The 26,430-nt window shown below is 32.7% G+C and overlaps 1 protein-coding gene and 1 long non-coding RNA gene across 2 annotated transcripts; both read right to left on the bottom strand.

Moving 5' to 3' along the window:
- Window positions 1-1,627: 1,627 nt before the first annotated feature.
- Window positions 1,628-4,181, bottom strand: LOC123897269. The gene is made up of 3 exons (XR_006804890.1): window positions 3,823-4,181; window positions 2,195-2,294; window positions 1,628-1,881 (listed from the first exon to the last, which is right to left on the bottom strand). It is a non-coding gene; the product is annotated as an uncharacterized LOC123897269 (long non-coding RNA).
- A 20,683-nt stretch (window positions 4,182-24,864) lies between these two features.
- Window positions 24,865-25,509, bottom strand: LOC123890230 (transcriptional regulator SUPERMAN-like). Its single transcript, XM_045939794.1, has one exon. It carries the CDS (start codon window positions 25,507-25,509, stop codon window positions 24,865-24,867), a length of 645 nt encoding a protein of 214 aa, XP_045795750.1.
- Between the last annotated feature and the right edge of the window lie 921 nt (window positions 25,510-26,430).

Raw genomic sequence — 26,430 nt, 5'->3', positions numbered from 1 at the left:
CGTATAAAGTATAAACAAAATAGACACACATTAATATATCCACATAAATATAGGTCACCGTAAATATTATAAAAAATAGACATGCATGTCAATATATGAGTAAAATTATAGGTCTCGTGAAAAAGAATTATATAATAAAAATTATATAAAAAAAAGAATTATATGATAAATAAATTTGAGTTACCTGCATTAATTATGGGTTTAAAAGACCAAAAAAAAAATACCCATATCTTCATGTGTCTATTCGTAAGGATGGGTAGCATTGAAATTTTTATAGTATCTTCTTTTACTAGATGTATGTATATGATTCCACGATCTCTCATACATTTTTCAGAGAATTTGTTTTGTAACATTCATTGAAGCTTCATTAATATTCAAGCGCTGCATATTAACATAAGTTTTTTTTTGTTTGTAATTTATACTCTTTTTTCTACGCATTGTAATTTATACTTGAGCCTATTTTTTAAATTTTTTTTACGATGACCTATATTTCTATTTTTATATTAATACATTGGTTTATATTTAGTAATTTTTATGGACACTAATATTTCTACTCATATATTAATATATAAGCCTATTTTTTTTTCTATGTAATTTATACTAGAACCTTTATTTTTACTCATATATTGATATGCTGGTCTATTTAAATTTCTAAAAAAATCTATATTTCTATACGCATTTATGAATATGGGAGCCTTTTCTTTATTACTCCCTACGTCTTTTTTTTTTAAGTATCATTTTAGAATAGTAACACCAAATTAAGAAATTGTATTTTGCACTTTATCTTCCTATTATATCCCCATCTTAATTCACCAATAAATTTCTTTTTATTTTCACACAATTTCTCTTTCCAATAAATTTAATATATTATGCACACAAAAAATTTAATATGTTAAGTACAAAAAAAAAAAACCTTTAGTTTTCCAAATATATAGCATTATTTAGTTGTATCGAAAAAGATAAGAGTAATTGACAAATCGTACCATTTTTTTTTCTACTTTTTTTTCATCAAACAAAACAACAGTTAGATAAGAACGCTAAATCCGACGTTAATGTACACTAAAAAAACGGAGGGAGTAATTTATGGAAGATACTCATATATTAATACAAGGCTTATTTTTTGTAATTTATACTAGATCCTATATTTATGCCCATATTTTTGTTTTGTTCAATATATTTAACTAATAAATTATATAAATTCAACAAAAAAAAAACCAAATTAAAAATATTCAAACAAAAAAAGTCCTTTAACATTGTTGAATTCTAAAAATTTTCACAATTGAAATAAAAAGGTAAATGTACTGTATTGCTTAAAATTGATGGAGTATAGTAGGCATCACAAAAAATTCAAAATTTAAATACAACTTTTCATGTCGTTTATAGAACGAGATAATAATAACCTAATTTTTTTTACACATATTTATTAAAAAAAATGTATTCTTACATTTATATGATAAATATTATAAACAGAACAAAAACTATGTCAATTTCATCATAGAATTTTAAACCAAATTAATTTAAATTACTCAAATAATAATTAAAACAAAATACATTTAGTCCAAAAAATTAAAACAAAATACATAAATATTATTAAAAAAAACATTGTCCCGTACACGGCACGGGCTAACATACTTACTTATTATTACAATAAAGGATCAAAACTTGGAATAGTATTAAATCTGATACGGATAAATCAGTAAAAAAATTTACATTTTATTTTGGATTTAAAGTAAAGAACAACTTTAAATCAACGATTGCTCACTTCTCAACACTGTGTGTTTTGAAAAATATGTAATCTCATTCTATTGTTAAAAATGACACTTAAAAGAAATGGTTAAAGTTAATGAGGTGTGGTGCTAAATTAAGCCTATTCTTTGCTTCCTGCATATGTATTTTCACAATAAACACAAATTAATTCACTGAGTAAAGGAATAAAACCAATTTTTTTTTTTTGTGTTCTAAAGAATAAAAGCAATACCAATCGTTAGTTGGTTCAGTGGTGATTGGCGCTGAACTTGGTAGGGAGGACCACGGTTCGATCCCCCGCAACTGCGATCCGGAGGGGGCTGGAACCACTTGATGCCAAAACTGACCCCCGAACCAGATTAAACTGGTGGTGAAAAACAAAAAAAAAAGAATAAAAGCAATGGTAACACTAACAAGAAAATTTCTGTTTTGGTTTTGTTTAGTATACCTGTAGAATCGCAATTTTGCATATGTGCTCACTCACCATGCCCCATCTTTTGAAGGCCTAGCTTCGAATTCCAACTCCGATGGGTCTCGGTTAGTTTCTCCTGCAAAAAGCTCATTTCAGACTCAACTTCAGTAGCACTAGTTTTAGCAGTCAACTAATTCATAAAGAAACAAGAGAGGTAGAATCTAGCTAAATAAGAAATCAAAGGAAAACAGAAAGTGAGAAATAGTCCACCGAGCCGAGAGCTATTCTATATCCCTTTCATACCTCATTTCATCATTGCTGCGGAGTCACTACCTCAACCTCTGTGTCATTTTATTAGACCTAACACGCCCCTAATAATACTATAATCAACACAGTTTAACATAAAATCCACATTATAAAGTTTCATATGCTGCATTCTGAAGTAATTACACCCCACCAATGATATATACACATCAAACATAAATTACACAACCTACACCATTGAGGAGGGCCTTGTGGTGAGTCAGTCTTGGAACTTAGTCTGAAACCAACTCTTTATCTAAAATTCTGACAAAAGATAAAGGAACAATTAAAAGTACTTTTAAAAGAAAGAAAAAAATACTAAATACAAAAAAGCCATAGACTAGTAAGCTAAAAACAATAAAGGATCACATACTCACAACCCCAAAAAACTAGCTATATTTCTTTACACCTCAAGATGTCAGTAGTTTCAAATGTTAAAACATTAACATAACTATCACAATGCTTAATTATTAGCATGCATTACAAATAGGTTTTATCTCAACCAAAGGTCTTAAAACATCATGTGTAAATCCTTCTGCCAGTAGAAGTGGAAAAACATGTTTGTATGCCTTTATCAACGATACTTTAAATTTCACTCCAGTAAATGGTCAACACTTTTGCTTCAAAAGTAACTATTGACAAACTCCGAAATGCACACGGAGGTGTCAGGCATCCTCCATGTATCGTGGTAGGACCGTGGCCAAGAAAGACAAAGAAAATTCCATGCCTAGGCCATGTTGGCCCAAGGCCCCGTCTCTTGACGCGTTAAGCACGTGGCACGGCACGCGGGGGTGAAAAAAATCAAAGTGCTCTGAAATGCACACGGAGGTGTGACACTCTCATCAAAGTCTAATTTACAAGTCATTATTCAAAATGATAAAATACTGCGTGAGTTTTGTAAGAGTGATGTAGAAGTCACAGGTCATATATTTTTTAATTGTAATGTATAATTGCATATCAGACACGGCTAAGCCAAATGGATGCATAGAAATTAGATTTGTTACTATTCCATACAACTGAATTTATATGAAATGATAGATATGAATATATATGATCAAGGTCAGAAATTGGTTGTTGCTAAATGCAAGAGTTGGAAATTCAATTATTTCTTACTGAATGGTGGTAAAATCCTGTTTTATAAATGTCTCCTTACTTGCTGTAAGTCATTTAACACATCTTGATGTATTTGGACAGGGGTGCCCCTTTACTCCAGTCTATTATTTTAGTTGTCCTCTAAAAAAAGGACGATACTTTGCTAGATATAGAAAGACTGTAAAACCACTTGTAAGCACACCTACTAGTGAGGACATTTCAAATGAGAATGGCTTTGAAAATTCAAAAATTTCAAAGAGCACAAATACCTCAAGACCCTTGTAAGCACACCTACTAGTGAGGACATTTCAAATAACCACTTGACTCATTGGCATTTCATCAAACAATTGGAGGACAGTTAGCGATATTGGATTGCTGCAATATGCTCGATGGTGGTATCGACCCTAGAATCTTAAATTCCAATCCCAGCTTCGGAAACAATAGAAAAGATTACAGCGGCCCTGTCTCATGATGAGCACGAGAGCTGACAGACAGAGAATAAGAGAGAGCTAGTGGTTTGTGCCATTCATAATTCTAATTCATTGATAACAAATCCCACATCGCTTAGGACATGTTGTAAATATATGTTTATAAACTAGTAGTAGAGTACAAATTGTTTAACAGTGGTAGTTCGCGAACACACTCAATAATAGTGTTGCAGTTTGCTCATATATATATATATATATATATATATGTGATTTACACTTATATTAATATCAAACAGATCTTCAATTACATCAACTCTTCTTTTCATGCTTATATATCACTCAAATTAATTTTAAATCATAAATCTAATCAATCTTATTATTAATTTGATCACCATGTATCATTTAAGACTTAACTTGCCCGACAAGCAAACTAGTTAGTTAGTAGTTTTTCAGTTTGTTATGTTGAGTGTTTTTAGGGAATTCAGTTAGATTGTATTCCTATATAATGAGCCTCTTGGCATGTAACTACACATTGATTTGAATGCAAAAGCTATTTTTCTCCAACAAGTGGTATCATCGCCACATCTTGTGGTGCATTCAATCAGAAATCCAGGGAAACATTGTGTGAGCTTGAGTTTTTTGTTTGATTTTTCTTCTTGAGGGAGGGAAACAAGTGTGTGTGTGTGCATACACAACATCTGGGTGTGTTCTTTAAACTCAATTGGTGATTTCTTGAAGGTTCTTCAATGGCGGAGAACAAGGATTTTGGTTTTCCAATACCAAAATTCGATGGTCACTATGATCATTGGAGCATGTTGATGGAAAACCTGCTTCAATCGAAGGAATATTGGAGCATTGTAGAAACAGGTGTGCCAATTCTTGCAGCAAATGCTAATGCTGAACAAACAAGAATTGTTAATGAAGCAAGATTGAAGGATCTCAAAGCCAAGAATTATTTGTTTCAAGCAATTGATAGAACAATCATTGAAACAATTCTTGACAAATCTTCATCAAAGGCAATTTGGGATTCCATGAAGCACAAGTATCAAGGATCAACTAAGGTCAAGAGGGCTCAGTTGCAGGCTTTGAGAGGAGAATTTGAGATCTTGCGTATGAAAGACGATGAATCAGTGAATGATTACTTTGGAAGAGTTCTTGCCACTGTAAACAAGATGAAGATTCAAGGAGAAACAATGGAACAACGCATTGTGGTTGAGAAAATTCTTAGATCCATGACTAGAAGATTTAACTATGTGGTCTGTGCTATAGAAGAATCAAATAATGTGGAGACTTTGTCTATTGATGAACTCCAAGGATCTTTGTTGGTTCATGAGCAGAAGATGAAACCAGCAAAAGAAGAAGATCAAGCCTTAAAGATCACACATGGAGGTGGAAACTCAACTAGAGGCAGACGTCGTGGTGGCAGAACTAACCAAGGAAGAGGTAAAAGATTGAATAAAGAAAGCATAGAATGTTATAAATGTCATAAACTTGGTCACTTTCAATATGAATGTCCTGATAGTGAAGATTATGCAAATTATGCTGACTATAATGAAAGTAGAGAGGTTTTGCTGATGGCATTTGATAGATCCTTAACCAACAGTGCAAAGAGTAAAATTTGGTATCTACATTCAGGTTGTAGTAACCATATGTGTGGAATTAAAGAATGGTTCTTTGATCTTGATACAAATTTTAGAGAAACTGTAAGATTGGGAGATAACTCACAAATGAGTGTGGTAGGAAGAGGCAATGTTAAGCTGCAAATGAATGGTTTGACACAAGTCATCACTGCAGTATATTACATCCCTGAGTTGAAAAATAATCTGCTGAGTATAGGACAACTTCAAAAGAAAAATCTCACTTTTGTGTTCAAGAATAACTGGTGTAAAGTTTACCATCAAGAAGAGGGGTTGATCATGTCTTCTCAAATTGCTTCCAACAATCTCTATCCCATCATCACTGAAGCAAAAATGGCATGTTTTCAAGAGAAAATTGAAGACATGAATCATCTCTGGCACTGCAGATATGGCCACCTTAACTACAAAGGTCTGCAACTCTTGAATCAGAAGAACATGGTAAGAGACTTACCTAAGATAGAAGACTCAAAACTTGTGTGTGAAGATTGCTTAATTGGCAAGCAACACAGAGACAGCATTCCAAAGACTAGTAACTGGAAATCAACAAAGAGGTTAGAATTGATTCACTCTGACATATGTGGTCCCATAACTCCTTCATCCAACAGTGACAACAAATATGTACTTACTTTTATTGATGATTTTAGTAGGAAAACTTGGGTGTATTTTCTGAAAAATAAATCAAGTACCTTTGACTACTTTAAGAAGTTCAAAAGCATGGTGGAGAAGGAAACTAGTGAAGCTATCTGCTGCTTAAGAACTGATAGAGGAGGTGAATTCAACTCCAATGAATTCAAAGAATTTTGTGAAGAAAATGGTATCAAAAGACAGCTCACAGCAGCCTACACACCTCAACAGAATGGGATAGCAGAGAGAAAGAATAGAACCATTATGGATATGGTAAGAAGCATGTTGGCAAGCAAAAGTATACCTAAAGAATTCTGGCCTGAAGCAGTCAATTGGGCTATATATGTGCTAAATAGAAGTCCTGCAGCTGCTATACCTGATAAAACACCTGAAGAAGCATGGAGTTTCAACAAGCCCACTGTGAAACACTTCAAGGTCTTTGGATGCATTGCATACACACATGTTCCAGATGCTCAAAGAAAAAAGCTAGATGATAAGAGTATAAAGTGTATTTTTCTTGGAATCAGTGAAGAATCTAAGGCATATAGACTTTACCACCCACCAACAAAAAGAATCATTATTAGCAGAGATGTGAAGTTTGCTGAACAAGAAAAATGGAAATGGAATAACTCAAAGGATCCTGCCAATACTATGAGCACAGATAGTGATGAAGAAGCAGGTGGAGGAGACAATGTGAATGAAGAACTTGCTGACAACACACAAGAAGATACATCTGCAGATGTACCAATCACTGAACACACAGGTACTTCTACTACAACAAATGCAAGTGCTTCTAATTCAAACTTGGATCAAGGGAGAATTAGAAAGCCACCATCATGGCATGCTGATTATGATACTACAATGGATGAAGAGGATTTTATAGATGAAGAATCTATGAATTTGATAGTCTTTGGTCCGTGTGTTCAAGAAGATCCTGTAAAATTTGAAGATGCAGAAAAAAGTCAAGAATGGAAAGCTGCTATGAAAAATGAAATTGAATCTATAGAGAAAAATAACACTTGGGAACTCACTGACCTCCCTAAAGGAGCCAAAGTTATTGGAGTTAAATGGATATACAAGACCAAGTTAAATGAAAAAGGAGAGATTGAAAAATTCAAAGCTAGACTTGTAGCCAAAGGGTATGCTCAGAAATATGGCACTGACTACAAGGAGGTGTTTGCACCTGTGGCTAGATGGGACACAATAAGATGCTTATTGGCTATTGCAGCAATGAAGGGGTGGATAGTATACCAACTAGATGTGAAGAGTGCTTTCCTCCATGGAGAACTAAATGAGACAGTTTATGTAGAACAGCCTTTAGGCTACATAAAGGAAGGTAGTGAGAACAAAGTTTATAGACTTCACGAAGCACTATATGGATTGAAACAAGCTCCAAGAGCTTGGTATAGCAAAATTGAGCAATACTTCACTAAGGAAGGATTTGAAAAATGCCCTCATGAACACACTTTATTTGTGAAGAGAAATGGTGATGCTGATTTGTTGATCATTAGCCTCTATGTTGATGACTTGATTTCTACTGGAAACAATAGTGTTATGGTCAAGAGATTCAAGGAATCTATGATGAAAACTTTTGACATGACAGATTTGGGAAAAATGAGGCACTTTCTTGGCATTGAAGTAATTCAAAGTGAAAAAGGAATTTTTGTATGTCAACAAAGATATGCTAAAGAAGTATTGGAAAGATTCAAGATGGATAAAAGTAATGCTGTGTGTAGCCCTATAGTAACTGGTACTAAACTCTCAAAGCATGATAAAGGTGAAGAAGTAAACCCTACACAGTTCAAACAAATTGTAGGAAGCTTGATGTATTTGACTGCTACTAGACCAGATCTGATGTTTGCTGTACATATGATAGCTAGATTCATGGAACACCCTGTTGAAACTCACATGATGGCAGCCAAACGAATACTAAGGTACATAAGAAGCACTCTTGAGGTTGGAATTCTCTACAGGAAGGACAATCAAACTGAACTCATAGCTTATTCTGATAGTGATTATGGTGGAGATGTGGATGATAGAAAGAGTACATCAGGGTATGTAATCATACTTGGATCAGGTGCAGTATCATGGTCATCAAGAAAACAACCTATTGTCACACTATCTACTACAGAAGCTGAATTCATTGCTGCAGCACATTGTGTATGTCAAGGAATCTGGTTGAAAAGAATACTTGAAAGTATGGGTTTGAAGCAGCAAAAGTGTCTAGATGTTTTCTGTGATAACAGCTCAACCATCAAATTGAGCAAAAACCCTGTGCTTCATGGAAGGAGTAAACATATAGATATAAGATTTCATTTCTTAAGAAATCTGAGTTCTGAAGGAATTGTTGAATTAAAGCATTGTGCTTCTCAAAATCAAATTGCTGATATAATGACAAAAGCTTTAAAGTTGGAATCGTTTGAAAAGCTGAAACAGATGTTAGGCTTGTGCAGCAGCTCAAATATGGCAGAAGATGTAAACTCAGTTGATCAGCACAACTAAGTTTAAGGGAGGGAATGTTGAACTGATTGTGACTTGAAGCTAACTTGCCCGACAAGCAAGCTAGTTAGTTAGTAGTTTTTCAGTTAGTTTGTTATGTTGAGTGTTTTTAGGGAATTCAGTTAGATTGTATTCCTATATAATGAGCCTCTTGGCATGTAACTACACATTGATTTGAATGCAAAAGCTATTTTTCTCCAACATCTAATCCATAAATAATAACTTATAAAATGAAGAACAATTCAGTTGGTAAAAAATTAACTTAAATCTTGACTTTGGTGAACTTTTAGAATCCAATTGACCAAAAAATAATTTAAAAGAAGAAAAAGAAATTATATATTGTTGGGAAAAACAGGCATAAAGAAAATAAACACTATGTGAAAATTGTTACAACACATAGACTGCCCTTAACCTTCCCACGGCCCCCAGTATATTGACACTCTCCAAAGCAAAACACATAATTACATCTCAAAACATTCTAATAAAAGAATACAAGAGAAAAACTAAAAAGTCAAATATAAGTTTAAAGTGGTGCATCTAAAAACAAAGAACTTGTGTTCAATATATAGCATTGGTTTTCCCCTTGCTTCATCATTCTAAGCGATGTGAGACTTCTGCAATAGCTAATTTTCAACCTCCCTTTTTTATTTAAGAAACTAAGCGATGTGGGACTTGACAATCAACCCCAACAATCTCCACCTTGATTGCAAGAGTTCCATCTTCCGCTTCCATTGTCTATACCGACAATCACACTACAAGAAAACATGTTATTCGCGACCAAACTTATTGAGGGCTAAAGGCCCTCAGTAATGTATTTGTGAGTTATTGAAGGCTCCAAGCCGTCAATAATGTATAAGGCCCGCCAGTAATGCATCTTGGAGGACGTAAAAATTCAAAACGGTCAAAATGAGCATTTGTGGCGGTCAAGGGCCGTCGGTAATGCGTCTTGAAGGACGGAAAACGTGTCAGCATTTACGACGGCTGCAGGCCGTATGTAATGCAAGGACCGTTGGAAATTTGTGGCGGTCAGGGGCCGTCAGTAATGCGTCTTGAAGGATGGAAAATGTGTCATACTTTACGACGGCTTCAGGCCGTCAGTAATGGAAGACCGTTGGATATTTATGGCGGTCTGGGGCCGTCAGTAATGCTTGAATTATTCGAAAATTCAAATTTGACCGTTGGAAACATAACATTAATTCACTTCTCCTATTTATAACTCTTCAACAAATCCATTCTACTTCACTTCATTTTTACATTTCCATTCTCTCTCTAAATTTTCTCTAACTTCTCTCTTAAATTTCATACTTTCAACTTTTATATCTTCATCCAAAAAGTGGTAAGTGTTGTGTTTTACTTTTACAAAGTTAAAATTTTGGCTTTGTTATTTAAATGTATATGTTCTAATATTTGTTGTTTACCATTTTTATTAGCAAGTCTTATTCTCATGGTCGTCGGAGGTTGTGGGTTAGGAGCGGAGTTCGTGGGCTAGGAGCGCGCCAAGTAAGAATCTACTCGGCACCCAAGTAAGTAACGTAATTTTAATTTATAATACTTAGTGATAGTTTTTTTTTTACCGTATACTTAGTAATAGTTATTAATTAGTATTTTGTAATTTGTTACTAACATTTTCTTATCACTATGTATAAAAATTATTGTTTTTGTAAAAAAAAATAAAACAAATATATTTAAATTTGATTATTTCGAAAACAGTAAAAAAAATTTAAAAAAAGTTTTTTTTTTCTTTTAAAAAAACAGTATATTTATATTCTTTTTTTTAAAACCGAAATTTTTAAAAAATTCTTTTTAAAAAAGAAAAATCTTAATAGTTTGTGTATTTTTAAAAAAAGTAATTTAATTTTCATATCTCCATCCAAAAAGTGGTAAGTGTTTGTGTTTTACTTTTACAAAGTTAAAATTTTTGCTTTGTTATTTAAATGTTTATGTTCTAATATTTGTTGTTTACCATTTTTATTAGCAAATTCTCGTGGTCATCGGAGGTCGTGGGTTAGGAGCGGAGTTTGTGGTTAGGAGCGCGCCAAGTAAGACTCTACACGGCACCCAAGTAAGTAATGTAATTTTAATTTATAATACTTAGTGATAGTTTTTTTTATCGTATACTTAGTAATAATTATTAATTAGTACTTGGTAATTTGTTACTAACATTTTATTATTACTATGTATTAAAATTATTTTTTTTGTAAAAAAAAATATTTAAATTTGAAAATTTCGAAAACAGTAAATATTTTTTTAAAAAAAAGAATTTTTTTTTTCAAAAAAATAGTATTTTGTGAAATAATAATCCACAAAAGAAAAATATTATATTTAAAAAAAGATAATATGTTAAAAGTCGGTAGTTTTGTCAACTAAAAAACTTAGTATTTTTTAGATTTAATAAACCATAAACTTTAAAAATAAAATGTTAAAAGTTTATATTTGCGTCAAAAAATAAAAATAAAAAGTTAGTATTCTTTGAAATAATAAACAACACAACGATAAATATGTAATATGTTATTGTTGAGTAGACATATATATGTCCAAAATACTTTTGAAAAATAAAGTAAATTTAATACATTGATCTAATTATATATTAATTAAACTACGCAGATATGGATTTTACCAATCGTAATTGGATGTACGATAGACATAATCCTGGAAAGAGAGGACGAGTTAAAGAGGAATTTAAAATAGGGGTCGAAATGTTTATCAATACAGTAAAATATAATGACATTGTGATACGTGAAGGGGAATTAGATGTTCGTGTGTACTTTGTCGATGTACAAGAATACGCAGCGAAGATGAAATTAGGTCTCATTTATATAAAAAGGGATTCCAACCTAATTATTGGGTTTGGTCAAGTCATGGCGAGGGATGTTCCACGAGTGTTCCCGTGAATCAAAATCGTGCTTCAAGCAGTGTTTTTCAGCCCGTTGTTGTTCCCGAATATTATCATCAGCATTATGATCCGTTAAATGAGATGGACAATATGATAACTAATTCCCTTGGGTTTAATACGCCGATTTATGTGCCAAATGACGTCGACGACCCTGCTGATGATGAATATGACGTTGATGTTAACGTCGAGCGACCAAATGAGGAAGCCCAAAGTTAACGGTGTGTACTAGACTTTTGGGTATCAAGTCTGAATGTCTTGTTTCAGAATACACCATAGACTTGATAACGAAACTGATGTTGGATATAACAATAGACCGCCCTATTGATTTGCCAAAAAATTATTATGAAGCAAGACAATTGGTTGCAAAGTTAGGACTCGGAGCGAAGAGAATTGACTGTTGTGTTAACGGGTGTATGTTGTACTATAACAACGAATTTGGTGTAGCTGAAGGTGCATTACTTGAATGTAAATTTTGTCAAGAACCAAGATATCGTGTAACAAGAAATTCACGGTCAGTCAGAAGGAAGCCAATCCCAAGAAAGGCGATGTTCTATTTACCCATAATACCAAGGTTACAAAGGTTGTATGCATCGATGCAAACTGCCAGTAAAATGACATCGTGAAAACTATGAAAGGAGAAAAATGTCAGGTGAGTTGCGACATCCTTCTGATGGAATGGCTTGGAAGCATTTTGATCAAGTTTATCCCGAATTTGCTTCGGAGCCACGGAATGTCCGACTTGGGTTATGCTCAGATGGATTTACACCATATACTCAAGTATCAGCCACTCCATATTCATGTTGGCCTGTTCTGGTTACCCCGTACAATCTTCCTCCTGACATGTGCATGTCAAAACCTTACATGTTTTTAGCCGCTGTAATACTAGGCTCATCTAGTCCAACTGTTGGTATTGATATCTATTTACAACCTTTGATTGATGATTTGAAGAGATTGTGGAACGGTGTTGCGACGTATGATATCAATCAAAAACGAAATTTCAATATGAGAGGAGCTTTGATGTGGACCATTAATGATTTTCCTGCATATGGGATGTTGTCTGGATGGGGGACACATGGTAAACTAGGATGTCCTATTTGCATGATGGACACCAAAGCATTTTGGTTACACAACGGTGGGAAGGCTACTTGGTTTGACTGTCATCGTCGGTTCTTGCCTACTGATCATCCGTTTAGAAGAAATAAAAATGTTTTTGTTCATGGTGAGACCGAGACTCATGATCTACCACATTATTTGACATCTCGACAAGTCTGGAACAAAGTGAAAGATATTCCAAAGGTTGAGGTTGTAGGTGGTGTCGCCTCTAAACCGCGTGGTTATGGACAAATGCACAACTGGACAAAAAGAAGTATCTTTTGGGATCTGCCGTATTGGAAAGACAACCTTTTACGTCACAACCTTGATGTTATGCATATTGAGAAAAATGTGTTTGAAAATATATTTAACACTGTCATGAATGTCAAAGGAAAAACGAAAGATAATGACAACGCGAGGAGAGACATAGGGTTATATTGTAAACGTAACGAACTGTTGTTGTTGGAGACATCTAACGGCAAACTTCTTAAACCTCGTGCAAACTATACTTTATTTCTGACGAAGCAAAATCTGTTTGTCGATGGGTAAAAGAAGTGAAGATGCCAGACAGTTATTCGTCGAATTTGGCGAGATGCGCTGATGTTGACCACGAAAGGATGCGTGGGATGAAAAGTCATGATTGTCATGTTTTTTTCCAGACTTTACTTCCGATTGCATTTAGTTCTTTACCCCAACATGTATTGAATCCGCTTATTGAAATCAGTCAATTTTTCAAGAATTTGTGTTCGACAACGCTAAGAGAGGCTGATCTCATCAAGATGGAAAATGACATTCCACTGATCTTGTGTAAGTTGGAGAGAATATTTCCTCCTGCCTTGTTTGATTCTATGGAGCATGTTGTGGTGCATCTTGCATATGAGGCTAGACTTGGTGGGCCGGTTCAATATAGATGGATGTACCCGTTTGAAAGTTTGTTTCATGGGTTATGCAAAATGTGCCGTGAAAAACAAAGCTAGGGTCGAAGGCTCAATTTGTGCAACATACTGACACCGCGAAACAATTTACTTTTGTTCACATTACTTCAAAGACTCGTTGTCATCAAGCCATATTCGCAATGAAACTGAAACATCTCGGCCTGTGAGAATTCACCCATTAAACATGTCAATATTCAGCTTGCCTGGTCGTAATGGTGGTGGTGAGAAAGTGTTGTATCCTGGTGACAAAGTTCTATATTCGGCGCATGTTCACTTGCTGATTAATTGCAATGAAGTCGAGCCCTATTTACAGTGAGTATTTTTAATTAATTAATTAAATAATTATTTATTCCAAGTTCGCTTATAACTAACCATGTTTAATAACTTAGGATGTTTTTAACACAACATACTTCTGCTCAAATCAATTCGCAATTTCCAGCCTGGTTCAAAGAATACATGTACATTCAAACACCCGCAACTCGTATCATACAACACTATAGATGGGCCGGTTCAATATAGATGGATGTACCCGTTTGAAAGTTTGTTTCATGGGTTATGCAAAATGTGCCGTGAATAACAAAGCTAGGGTCGAAGGCTCAATTTGTGCAACATACTTACACCGCGAAACAATTTACTTTTGTTCACATTACTTCAAAGACTCGTTGTCATCAAGCCATATTCGCAATGAAACTGAAACATCTCGGCCTGTGAGAATTCACCCATTAAACATGTCAATATTCAGCTTGCCTGGTCGTAATGGTGGTGGTGAGAAAGTGTTGTATCCTGGTGACAAAGTTCTATATTCGGCGCATGTTCACTTGCTGATTAATTGCAATGAAGTCGAGCCCTATTTACAGTGAGTATTTTTAATTAATTAATTAAATAATTATTTATTCCAAGTTCGCTTATAACTAACCATGTTTAATAACTTAGGATGTTTTTAACACAACATACTTCTACTCAAATCAATTCGCAATTTCCAGCCTGGTTCAAAGAATACATGTACCTTCAAACACCCGCAACTCGTATCATACAACACTTGAGAAACTTATCTGATGGCCCAAAGTCAATCGTTAAACAATGGCACACCTACTTTGTCAATGGTTACAGATTTGAGACACACAGTTGGAGTGAAGGAAAAACAACAGTAAACAGTGGAGTGTGTATGAAAGGTGTGACTGAAAATGGTGAAGGAGATTTTTACGGTGTTATTGAGAACATATTTGAATTCGAATACAATTACCTTGATTACAAGAAAACAGTCGTGTTGTTTTACTGTAAATGGATTGATCCTTCAAATAGAGGTACCAGATATGATTCAAAGACTAATACCGTGGACATAAAAATGAACAAACATTATCCATTGTATGATCCGTTTGCTATGGCTCATAACGTCAGACAAGTTCACTATGTCCCTTATCCATCGACTACAAGGGATAAGCGAGGTTGGTGTGCCGCAATAACTTCAAAACCAAGGGGTCTGATTGAAAAAAATGAGATAGATGAACGTGAAGATGAACCATATCAGGAAGATGAGATGTCCAATGTTGATGATGTCATTGCAGTTGAAACTTTTAATCAACTTTGTGTACAAGAAGAAGCCGAAGAAGTACATTCTGATGGTGATGTTGATGAAGAGGACGTCGAAGCTAATGGTGATGATGGAGGCGGTGATGATGAAGATGTATCAGATTGGGATGACAATTAATTTTATAATATAGTTACTCGCGTTGTAATAATATTTAATCGTTGTACTTGAATATTTGTTTTTGGTTGCATTTGTTTATCGTTTAATGATGATGAATTATTATATATATATATATATATTTGTCATGTATTTCTTAATTATATATATATATATATATATATATATATATATATATATATATATATATATATATATTTGTCATATATTTCTTTATTATAGATGAATCCAGATGAAGACAATTTTGATGATGACATTGATGATATTCCACCACCACCGGGCGTCGGACGCGGAGGACGTAGACGTGCTTTACCCCGCCATGTTGTTCGGAATCGATATTTGGAGGGTATGCCAAAGTCTCGGACTGTAGATGGTGTGGAAGAAGAATACGACTCCTACGACGATGATGATGACCACGAGGATGAGGAAATTGCCGAAGTTGCACTTCTAGCTCCTCAACATGAATTGTTGGTTGACCGATATAATAGACCCATCATCATGCCATACACCGCCACAGAGTAAGTTAATTATTATTAAGAATTTGTGTTTAATAAATTAATTGGATATATATGATTATCATTCTTAACTAATATATATATATATATATATATATATATATATATATATATATATATATATATTGTTTTAATTCATTTTTGTGCAGTTTGCAACCGCAAAATGCGGCAACGAAGGCCATCAACAATGCATTGAAATCCAAATTTCAAGCTCCATATCTAAATTGGACGGAGGTCAGAGCAGATGAACGTGGATATCAACAATTTTGGAATGGCTTCAGAGTACGTTATTATTTATAATTACTTTTTTATTCAATCAATTTTGTTACTAAACATATATATATATATATATATATATATATATATATATATATATATATATATATATATATATATATATATATATATATATATATATATATATATATATATATATATATATATATATTTACTAATTTATTAACAATTTTTCTTTATTTTTCGTAGTCACAAGTAACTTGGCTAAATCACCACACAGCGACTATTGAGGCAATATTCAACAAAAAAGCCACCAAGCGTCTGTCGACCTTACTTTTTGAAGCACGAAAAAAGGTTAAAAAGGATCCTTCAAAACCACCACTCTGGCTCGCTGGTAATTCATACCCTCTGTTGCGCCTCAGATGGGAAGAGGAAGAGTATAAGGCAAAATGTCAGAAGAACAAAAACAACAGAAATACTGATGAAGCCAATCGTGCATGCGTACACTCTGGAGGTTCGAAATCTGCCGGAACACTTCGCCTTGAGTTCATTCAACAATTTGGTCGTTCACCCACCTTTATGGAAATGAATGAACTGATACACAAGTATGCAGAATCCGGTGAATGGACGCGAACAAGGTCGCAAGATGTTTCGGTAAGTATTTATTATTTATTTCTTATAACATTATTTTTTAAACATTATAATTATATCTAAACATTATAATTAATTAATTATAATTATTTTTTAATTTATTGTAGAGGTTGACGCAAATTTTTGTTGAAGAATATAACGCCAACCAACAAAGATTACTACCTCATAGGCGAGATAGTGATGAGGTTCGTCGAAACAAGATTTCGTTGGCTTTTGTTAAGAATGCTGGTGGTGCGAATCGAGGTCGCAAATTCGCTGCTGGGTCTACATCTTCTTTATATGAAAGTGACCCAAGTGGATTGAGAGATGTCAGTTACACATCTAGATCTAGTATGAGTACAGGACGCTCTCAGCCAGCTCAAAGAGAGGAAACCGATGATGAGTATCTAGCGCGAATGAGGGCCACGATTCGAGAAGAAGTTCGCGAAGAGTACGAAGCAACACTTGATGAGCGGGTGGACCAACGGGTTGAACTTCGTTTGCAGGAATTCTTTGCGCAGCAGAGGGCGGCGGGGGTTGGATCATCATCTCAGGGATCGACACGACAAAATCAAAATGCCGGTGAACAAGAATATCGACCGGATTTGAATAACATGGTCAATTTGAATCAGTTGCCGGAGTACCGAGAGGGTGATCCAATACTGAGTATGAGCATAGAGGATATGAGTCAAATGCTTAATGATCCAGTTCATTTGCAATTTTTTGATCCTGTTAGGCAAACAAGTGGAAGCAGTAGTGGCGGAAGCGGTAGAAATAATCAACAAACTGCTTTCACCGAATACCATCGACAGAGATCATCAAATCTATATCAACAAGACTTCATAATCCCACATGACAACCCCAATCAACTCCAAGACAATTTCTTCCCGAATCAAGCCAACTTTGATCCCAATCAAGCCAGAAACTTCGTTCATAGGCCTGTGGCACGACCTCCTATGGCGCGACCGATACTCCCCCTAGTAAGAATAATTGAGGGAGGTAGAGGCCGAGGCCAAGGAAGGCCGCGTGAGCCAACATACAGTGGCAAGGGGAAGCAACCACTAAATCAGTCTGACCGACCTTGATGTGTAATTTTAATTATCTGTTGATTTAATTAGTTGTATAACATAACGACAACTTATTATGTTTAATTTTTTTTTTTTTGTGATGGTATGTTCAATTATGCTTGGTTGTAATGACAATATTATTGTTATGTTTAATTATGCTTATGTTAAGTATTTATATTATGCTTTTAATTAAATTTTAATATTTTTTTGTAAAAATAAAATTATATTTAATATTTTTTAATTATTTATTATGCAGTATATTTTTAAAAAAAAATTAAATTATTAAAACTAGAATTTAAAAATAATAATTTAATAATTTAATTATTTAAAAATCAATATTATTAATATTGATTTTTAAATAATTAAATTATTAAAATTTTTTTTAAATTAATACAACTTTACTGACGGTTGCAGTCCGCCAGGAATTCACCCTCGAATTCCGTTATTGGCGGCTGCAGGCCGTCACAAATGTTCATTACTTTTTGAATTTCGAATGGTCATTATAGGTGGCTCCAGGCCGTCAGTAACGTTATTGACGGTCCTGGGCCGCCAGTAATCAATACCGACGAGTTATTGCAGAGGGCCCTTGGCCGTCAGTAATGCATGTAATTTTGACGAAAATTGTGCATTATTGAGGGCTTTTGGCGCCAGTAAAGCCTTGTTTTCTTGTAGTGTCATACTCCACCATAACAAGTATACATCACTTGGAACTAAACCATCCCAAGAATTTTCTTCACTTGGAACTAAACCATCCCAAGATTTAACTTCATGTCGAAACCTTGCTGAAAGATTACAGTGCAACTCTCATGTTGGCTTCCAGGAAGATCTTCATCCATCGACACATCTCACCACACACCTTGCATCATTTGCAACCAATGTTTATGTGTTGTTCTGAATCTGCTAGCAATAACTTGAACTTTTGCATGGTATAGCGGAAATACCATAAGAACACATGCTCCTCTACCTGGACAATTTCTCTTTAAATGCCCAGACATTCCACATGAACAACTTTATGCCAAGAACACCTTGTGTAACCCTGATTGCATCAGCACATCCTTGACTTGATTTTTAAAGAGTTCAAAATAGAATTGTCAAGACTTCAAAATAGAATTGACAAAACTCCATTTAATGAATTTTTTTAATACCAGTGAATTGAAGTAATGAGCCTTAGTTGGAGGCTCACTAGAAAGCATAAAACATAAAAACAGAATTGTCAAGACATAAAGATCGAATTGTCAAGACTTTAAAATAGAATTGTCAAGACATAAAGATCGAATTGTCAAGACATAAAAATAATTGTCAATGGTTAAAAATAGAATTGACAAGACTCCATTTAATGAATTGGAGGTTCACTAGAAAGTATAAACCATTTAAAAATAATTGTCAAGACTTCAAAATAGAATTGTCAATATATACTTCAAAATAGAATTGACAAGACTCCATTTAATGAATTATTTTATTTATGTTTTTAAAATCAATGAATTGAAGTAATGAGCCTTAGTTGGAGGCTCACTAGAAAGCATAAAACATATACTAGACATTTACCCGTGCGATGCACGGGCATTATCCGTTGTTTTATAATGAAACGTCAAAAAATTATTTGTATGAATAGTAAATTAATAATTGAAACAATTAATAGATGTTATCAAAATAATATTAACAATAAAACTTAATTAAAAATATTAACAATATGAATTATATTTGTATTTGCATTTCAAACAATTTATTTGTAGTTCTTGTAAATATCATACAAAGTCCCACTATATAAATATCACAAATTAGAGAATAAGAATGCTAAGAAAAAATAAATATTGAATATTAAAAGGGAAAGAAATAAAGAAATAAGGATGAGAAAGAGAATTGGCCGTAGAAGAATTTACTATACAATGACTATGATGAAGAGTTAAAATAGAATAAAGAGTTAAAATAAAATAAAGAGAATCAAAATCTATATATAGTTTCACTCGTTGAATACGAAAAAAATGATAGATACAATAAAATAATAGAATTTCAGAAACATATCATTCTTCTCAATAGAAATTTCACATGCTCATATATGTATGAGGAGGGATATAACAATTTCAACGGGAAGTAGGCATGGCAATGAGGCGGGGCGGGGACGGGTTTTGCCCTCCCCAAACCCAAACCCATAAAGTTCAGGTTTCCCCAAACCCATCCCAAATTCGAGCGGGGATAAAAATGATAACCCCAAACCCATACCCAACGGGGATCGGGTATCCCCATCGGGTTTCGGGTATCCCCATTACGCCTCTTTCCACATGAATTTAGATTATATTTTAGTATTTTTTTATTAAAAAAAAGTTAAATGTCCAAAATTATTTTTTCTCAACAATATTTTTTTAAATAAAGAAAAAAAAATAGAGAAAATGGTTTGTTTAATACTCAAATTAAAATAAAAAATAAATATATGAACCTAATTTAAGAGATTGTTTAAGCGTTTCTAATTTAAAAGAGGTAAAATCTAATTTTTAGTATAAGCGGGGCGGGTTCGGGGACGGGTTCGGGGTGGGTATCAACGTACTCATTACCCGCCCCAAACCCATCTTTTGAAATCGGGGAAAACCCAAACCCGAACCCAAACCCAGTCAACTCGGGTATTCCCCGTCCAAACGGGTATGGTTTGGGTGGGTACCCGCGGGTATGGGTTTTATTGCCATGCCTAACGGGAAGTAGTGAGGCAAGCATTTTAGTAATCCAATATAATGATTTATTGCATTTATGGTATGAATTAAAACATTCCACTTACTATGTAACTCTTAATTTATCCACAAAAAAATATGATCTAAAGGCTATGATTGGTTGATACAATTAGGGTTAGGATTAGTGGTAGGAAAACTATTTGAGATTTATATATATAGATAGATAGATAAAAATAAAATTGTCAAGACATATAAAGATCGAATTGTCAAAACTATATGAGATGAATTTGTTTATTTATTTTTCTCTCTATGCTATTCTCTCATAGAGAGACTACTATTTGATTATAAAAAACAAAATAATAAACAGAAGGTTCTTATTCAAAACACCATGTGATCTTCAACCAATTCAGTGCTTCAATATAATTATCTGGGGTAAAGTCTATAGCTTGTTTCCAATATTCAGAAGCTTTATCAAACCAAGATTCTGCAATTTCATAATCTCCTTGTCGAATGGCATGTTCTCCGCGGTCGGAATAAATCCAAACATGATTCTTCCATCAATTTTCCCTAGCCTAAATTTCACAGCGGAACTCCTTCCTCCTTGAATCAAACCAAAAGCTCTGATATCAGTTTTTGGAAAAAACAGGCATAGAGAAAATAAAATAACGCAATCACAACACAATGGAAACTAAAAAATCGGAGAAACGGCCGTTGTCAAAACCGATAACCAAATAATAAACACTATATGAAATTTTTTACAATACATAGACCGTCTTCGACCTTCCCATGGGCTCCAGTACACTGACCCTATCCAAAGCAAATACATAACTACATCTCACAACACTCTAATAAAAGAGTACAAAGAGAAAACAAAAAAGTCAGAAATAAGCTTAAAATGCTACTAACTAGTGCATCTAAAAACAAAGAACTTATGTCCAATATATAGTTTTGGTTTCCCCCTTACTTCATCATTCTAAGTGATGAGGGACTTCATCAATAGCTAATTTTCAACTTTTTGGACTTGACAATCAAACCCAACATAATATATATATATATATATATATATGAGGTGTATATGATATGATTCATTATGTAAAGGTACTAGTTTATTTAGTTTGTGGTTTGGGAAATGATGAGATTTGTTTGTTTGATTTCATTGATGGCAAAGGTAGTTTTGGTTGAATGAAAGTTAAAATAAATGAATGGTAGAAGAAAGTGACGTCCGCCGACTACCTTACTTTATCCCATTCTTCCTTCTTTTCTTTCTTTCTTTCTTTCACTAAAACTGCACTTTACCACTTATTTCTTACGTCCATTCCTCAACCCTTCATTCCTCTTTCATATATTTTTCTTACATCATTGCACTTCATTTGTGATGCACTTCAATTTCTTCAAACCTACCTTAAAATTAATTTAATCCCTTATTACCTTCCTCTCAAGTTATTTCAAACCTCGTCCTCTAATTACAAATTTTTTAATAGATAGATAAAATAATAACACGGAATTGTTAGGTGAGGGTGAGTAGTTCATCTAGATAAGCTAGTTGATCTAAGGAATCCTTAATAAGGATCAAGAAGTTGGATGTCCAGGGTTTAAATTCTGGCAAAAAAAACTAACATAACAATATTGTAATATACTAACAACTAACAATTTGTGATTAAAAAAAATTTGGTTTCATTTTTTAATAGATATATATATATATAGACGAAATGACAAGTCATTGAAAACTCATGCACGAACTCCGATTATAACGTCTAACCTGACCTAACAATTTCGATATATTTTTACCAGTTGAGCTAGAATTCGTGGATTTCTCCAATTGCAATTTTAATAATGACTTATTGGAAATTTTTTTATTTAAATTTAATTTATCAATCTTGGGCTACTGAATTTAAGAGACTCTCAATATTTAAGGGAGGAAGAGAATGATGATGAGTTTCTTGTTTTAGTTGGTGTTGTCAAGAGCCAAGAATTTCTGTACTAGGAAAGTCATCATACATGATCACATAGGGAACATGCAAAATATCTAATGGCCTCTCGTTAGATTATACCAAAACAAGTACCACCTCTCTGACTTTATATTATAAACACTAAACAAATGTGGTGTCTATTCTATATACGCTTAATTAGTATATTGGTCCCTTAAAAACATTTTAGGTTTTACAATAATCCCTTAAAGAAAAAAAAGTCCGAATTGGTCCTTTAAAAAAAAAATGCCCGAATTGGTCCCTTAAAGACATATATTTTTGCCATATTGGTCCTTTCCGTTAAATTTTAACTCCAAATACAACAAAAAATTTCAATAGTTAAAATTTTAAAAATTAATAAGGTTTTTTGTGGACCACTTACACTTAATAACATCCACAATCCAGTCTACTAAAACTAACGTTTTTTGTAAAAAATTGACGGAAAGGACCAATTGAGAAACAAATATGCCTTTAAGGGACCAATCCTGATATTTTTTTCTTTAAGGGACCATTGTGAAACCTAAAATATCTTTAAGGGACTAAAATACTAATTAAGCCAAAAATATATTAGTATAGTTTTAGAATTACTATAACTAAATTTCTTGGAAATTATTATTAAAATGACTCAATGGACTTGTACAATTATTTTGAAATTTGAACTATATTTTTTGAAGTTATAATATCAATTAACTCTTATATTTTTTGAAGTTACTATAACTATGTTTTCTTCTTGAAATAAGACCTATATTTAGTGAAAAACAAGAGTAGCACAAAGAAAGAGAGTAGTTTGCATATATAACACTCTGTCTCTAGCCATTGTTACTCTGTATTCTTTGAGTGATAAACAGTTCTCCATAATACATTACATATATCTGAAAAGGACATTGAATTCATAACATGTTGAATGTTCCTGACCCTAATGACATCATTTCCGAGTATTCCTTTTATTCTACACCTATTTCTACTTGAGTAAGCACTGTCCCACATCCCATTTTGGGGGCATATAGGGAATAGAGAAATACCAACAAAAGTAAGAAAAACAAATTAAAAAAATTAAAAAAAAAGAAAAGAAAAAGAGAACATCTATATTTAAAGAATTTTAATAAATATGTGTTAGTGTAAATTAATAAAAATAATTTAATGTTTTATATCATATCAGGAAAGTGAAGTGTAGCGACTCGATAGAATACAAAATTATTATTAGATGATAGTTTAAAATTATTTTATATTATTAGTGTATATTTCTTTTTTTATTATTTAAATTTATAAAATGTGAAGTTATTTTGAGAAACTAAATGCATATACTCCAACTAATCTTATTGTGAATTTTGTGATGATTATAATGTTTTGATGTCACTGATATATATATCTGGTTCAATTTGATATTGTGTTTCCAAAGAAAGAACACAACACAAGTATAAGAAGTAGTATTATTTATTTGGAATATTTTTATCTAAGTCACATGTTCATCTAGAGATCAAGACTTCCTCATGAAATTAAGTTTAATTTATGAAATCAGTCAAATCAAACGTATTATTTACATCAGTCAAACTAAAACAAGAATCATTGAAATTTGACTGTAAGACTTTTAAGGTGAGAAGAACAAATTGACCAAAATCAAAATATGATTGCAGATAAGACAAATATAATGATCAATGATCATAGATCATAATAATAATAATAATAATAATAATAATAATAATAATAATAATAATAATAATAATAATAATAATAATAATAATAATAATAATAATAATAATAATAATAATAATAATAATAATAATAATAATAATAATAAATTGACCAAAATAAAAATATGAATCCAAATTGATCAGAAATATAAAATAGGATAGGAGGGAGTAGTAACAACAACATTATTAGATAGATTTGAATATCATTGAGTTCATTGAGTTTGATTATTATTTCAAAAGTTAGTTTAAAGTTTAAGAATATTTAATCACATTCTACCAGAAAGAAAAAAAAAAATTAATCACATAAATACATCTAACAACTTGGTAATTTTAACTGTGTGACGGATCAATACAATAAAGATACGTTATGAAGAAATATATTTTGGCATATATTGAAGATTCATCACTTACATTGTTTTGTGAATCATATGGTTAGAAAAATTTATAAATCACTTGATCAATACCTGCATTTGAATTAATTTTCTACACAATATTGGATCAACCATTCAATGAGAGTAGAACCAAATCAATCAAAGCTACAAGATAAATCTCATACAACTACTTAAACACCAAATTACAACAAAAGATAAACAAAATATTAAATAATTAATTAATAAGTTCCTTGAAATGCATAATAATATAATAAAAACTCCTAGAATTAATTCAAGAAAGTTAAAACAAATATATAAATTTGTTTTATAAATTGCACCTGGTTAGATAAAATAACTTAGCTAGAGTCTAAGCTCCAAATCTAACTTTTCCTCTTGATGTTCAACAAACCCTATTCCTAACTCCAATTTAATGTTTTGCTCACTATTCATCAAAACATTATGCTTCTTCACTTCTTCATAGCTTTTCATAATTTGTCTTCTTTGAGGATTCAAAAGAGGAAGAGATAGAGAAGGTGTAGTGAGTCTTGGTTTCTTATCATCATGGCTAGTATGAGCTAAGAATGGTGAAGAAGAAGAAGATGATAAAGTGAGATAAGGGTTTGAAGAAACATTGAAAATCTCATCATTAGATAAAGGAGATTGTGTAGAAGGTGAAAGAAGAGAATTAGTTGTAGTAGTAGTAGTAATAGTAGGGTTAGGTTTAGTATTATTATTAGTATTAGGGCATTGATCAGGATTAACCCAAGAAGATATTAATGATGATCTTAATCTTGCCCTATCTCTTCTATGAACATTCATATGTCCACCTAATGCTTGAGCTGACCTAAACTCTCTTTTGCAAAAACTACAAGCATAGTTTCTTGCTGGCCATGATGTTCCCCATGTATGCTCCTCAAATCTCAAGTTATGATGATGATGTTGATGAAGATGTTCATGATCTCTATGAGTAGTTGTTGTGTTTCTATTCATATAGTTTCCTTCCATGATGAAGCTTTTTCTTTATGTAATAATTGTCTTTTTCAAACCAAACCCTTTTTACCTGTAGAGAGAGAGAGAGAGAGAGAGAGAGAGAGAGAGAGAGAGAGAGTAAATAAAATGTTGAAAAAAAATAAAGTAAAATTTGACTATATATGCTGAAGTAATGATAAATATTGAGCAAGACGTGTACATCTCTTACAAATTGATTAGAGTTGAGGGAGAGAGAGAAAGTGATGATGATTTAAGAATAGCTTCATGTTGAAGGTTGTTTTTAATGTATTTTTCAGGGTGAAGCTGAAGATATCATCAGGTGTACTTCATCTGCAACTACTGTATTTGGATATTGCTTAGCTAATTAAATGAAGAAACTGTGTCAAAGTGGTCTTTCCCTTTTGCCTTATCTTTGAAAGCTTTTTGACAGCATATGAAATATATATGACTTCAAAAGAGTAATGTAAGAGTAGATGCAACTCGCACATTACATTTATTCACACAAATGCCACTGAAATTGCATACAACCGTGAGGTTTCAAGTTTGAACTCGTATCACCACATTTAACTAACAATATTGGTATTCAGTATTAACAGTTGAGTTAGGTCATATGGACAATTTAATAAATCCAAAAGCTTATACATTTCGTAAATTATAAAAATCCTTGTTATATAATTAGTGCACAAATCACTTATTTTTTTTGTGAATCAAATATTTATAGAAATTGGTTGCTCAAAATTTAACGTTATTAATTCTTCGTTGTTAGAAATTGAATGTTTGACTGGTTCAAATTATTGATGGGTTCGTGAAAATGTGTCAAACCTTGTAGTATTAAATTAAATAATAGATCTTGTAACCAAAAAAAAATAAAATAATAGATCAAGTGTCTATTATATTGAAATATTAAATTAATGTAATAAAAAATAATCTTTCAAT

The sequence above is a fragment of the Trifolium pratense genome, linkage group LG1 (genome assembly GCF_020283565.1).
Source record: "Trifolium pratense cultivar HEN17-A07 linkage group LG1, ARS_RC_1.1, whole genome shotgun sequence".
Taxonomy (NCBI): domain Eukaryota; kingdom Viridiplantae; phylum Streptophyta; class Magnoliopsida; order Fabales; family Fabaceae; genus Trifolium; species Trifolium pratense.
The sequence above is the reverse complement of the archived record's forward strand: the minus strand, read 5'-3'. Positions and strand labels throughout refer to the sequence as shown.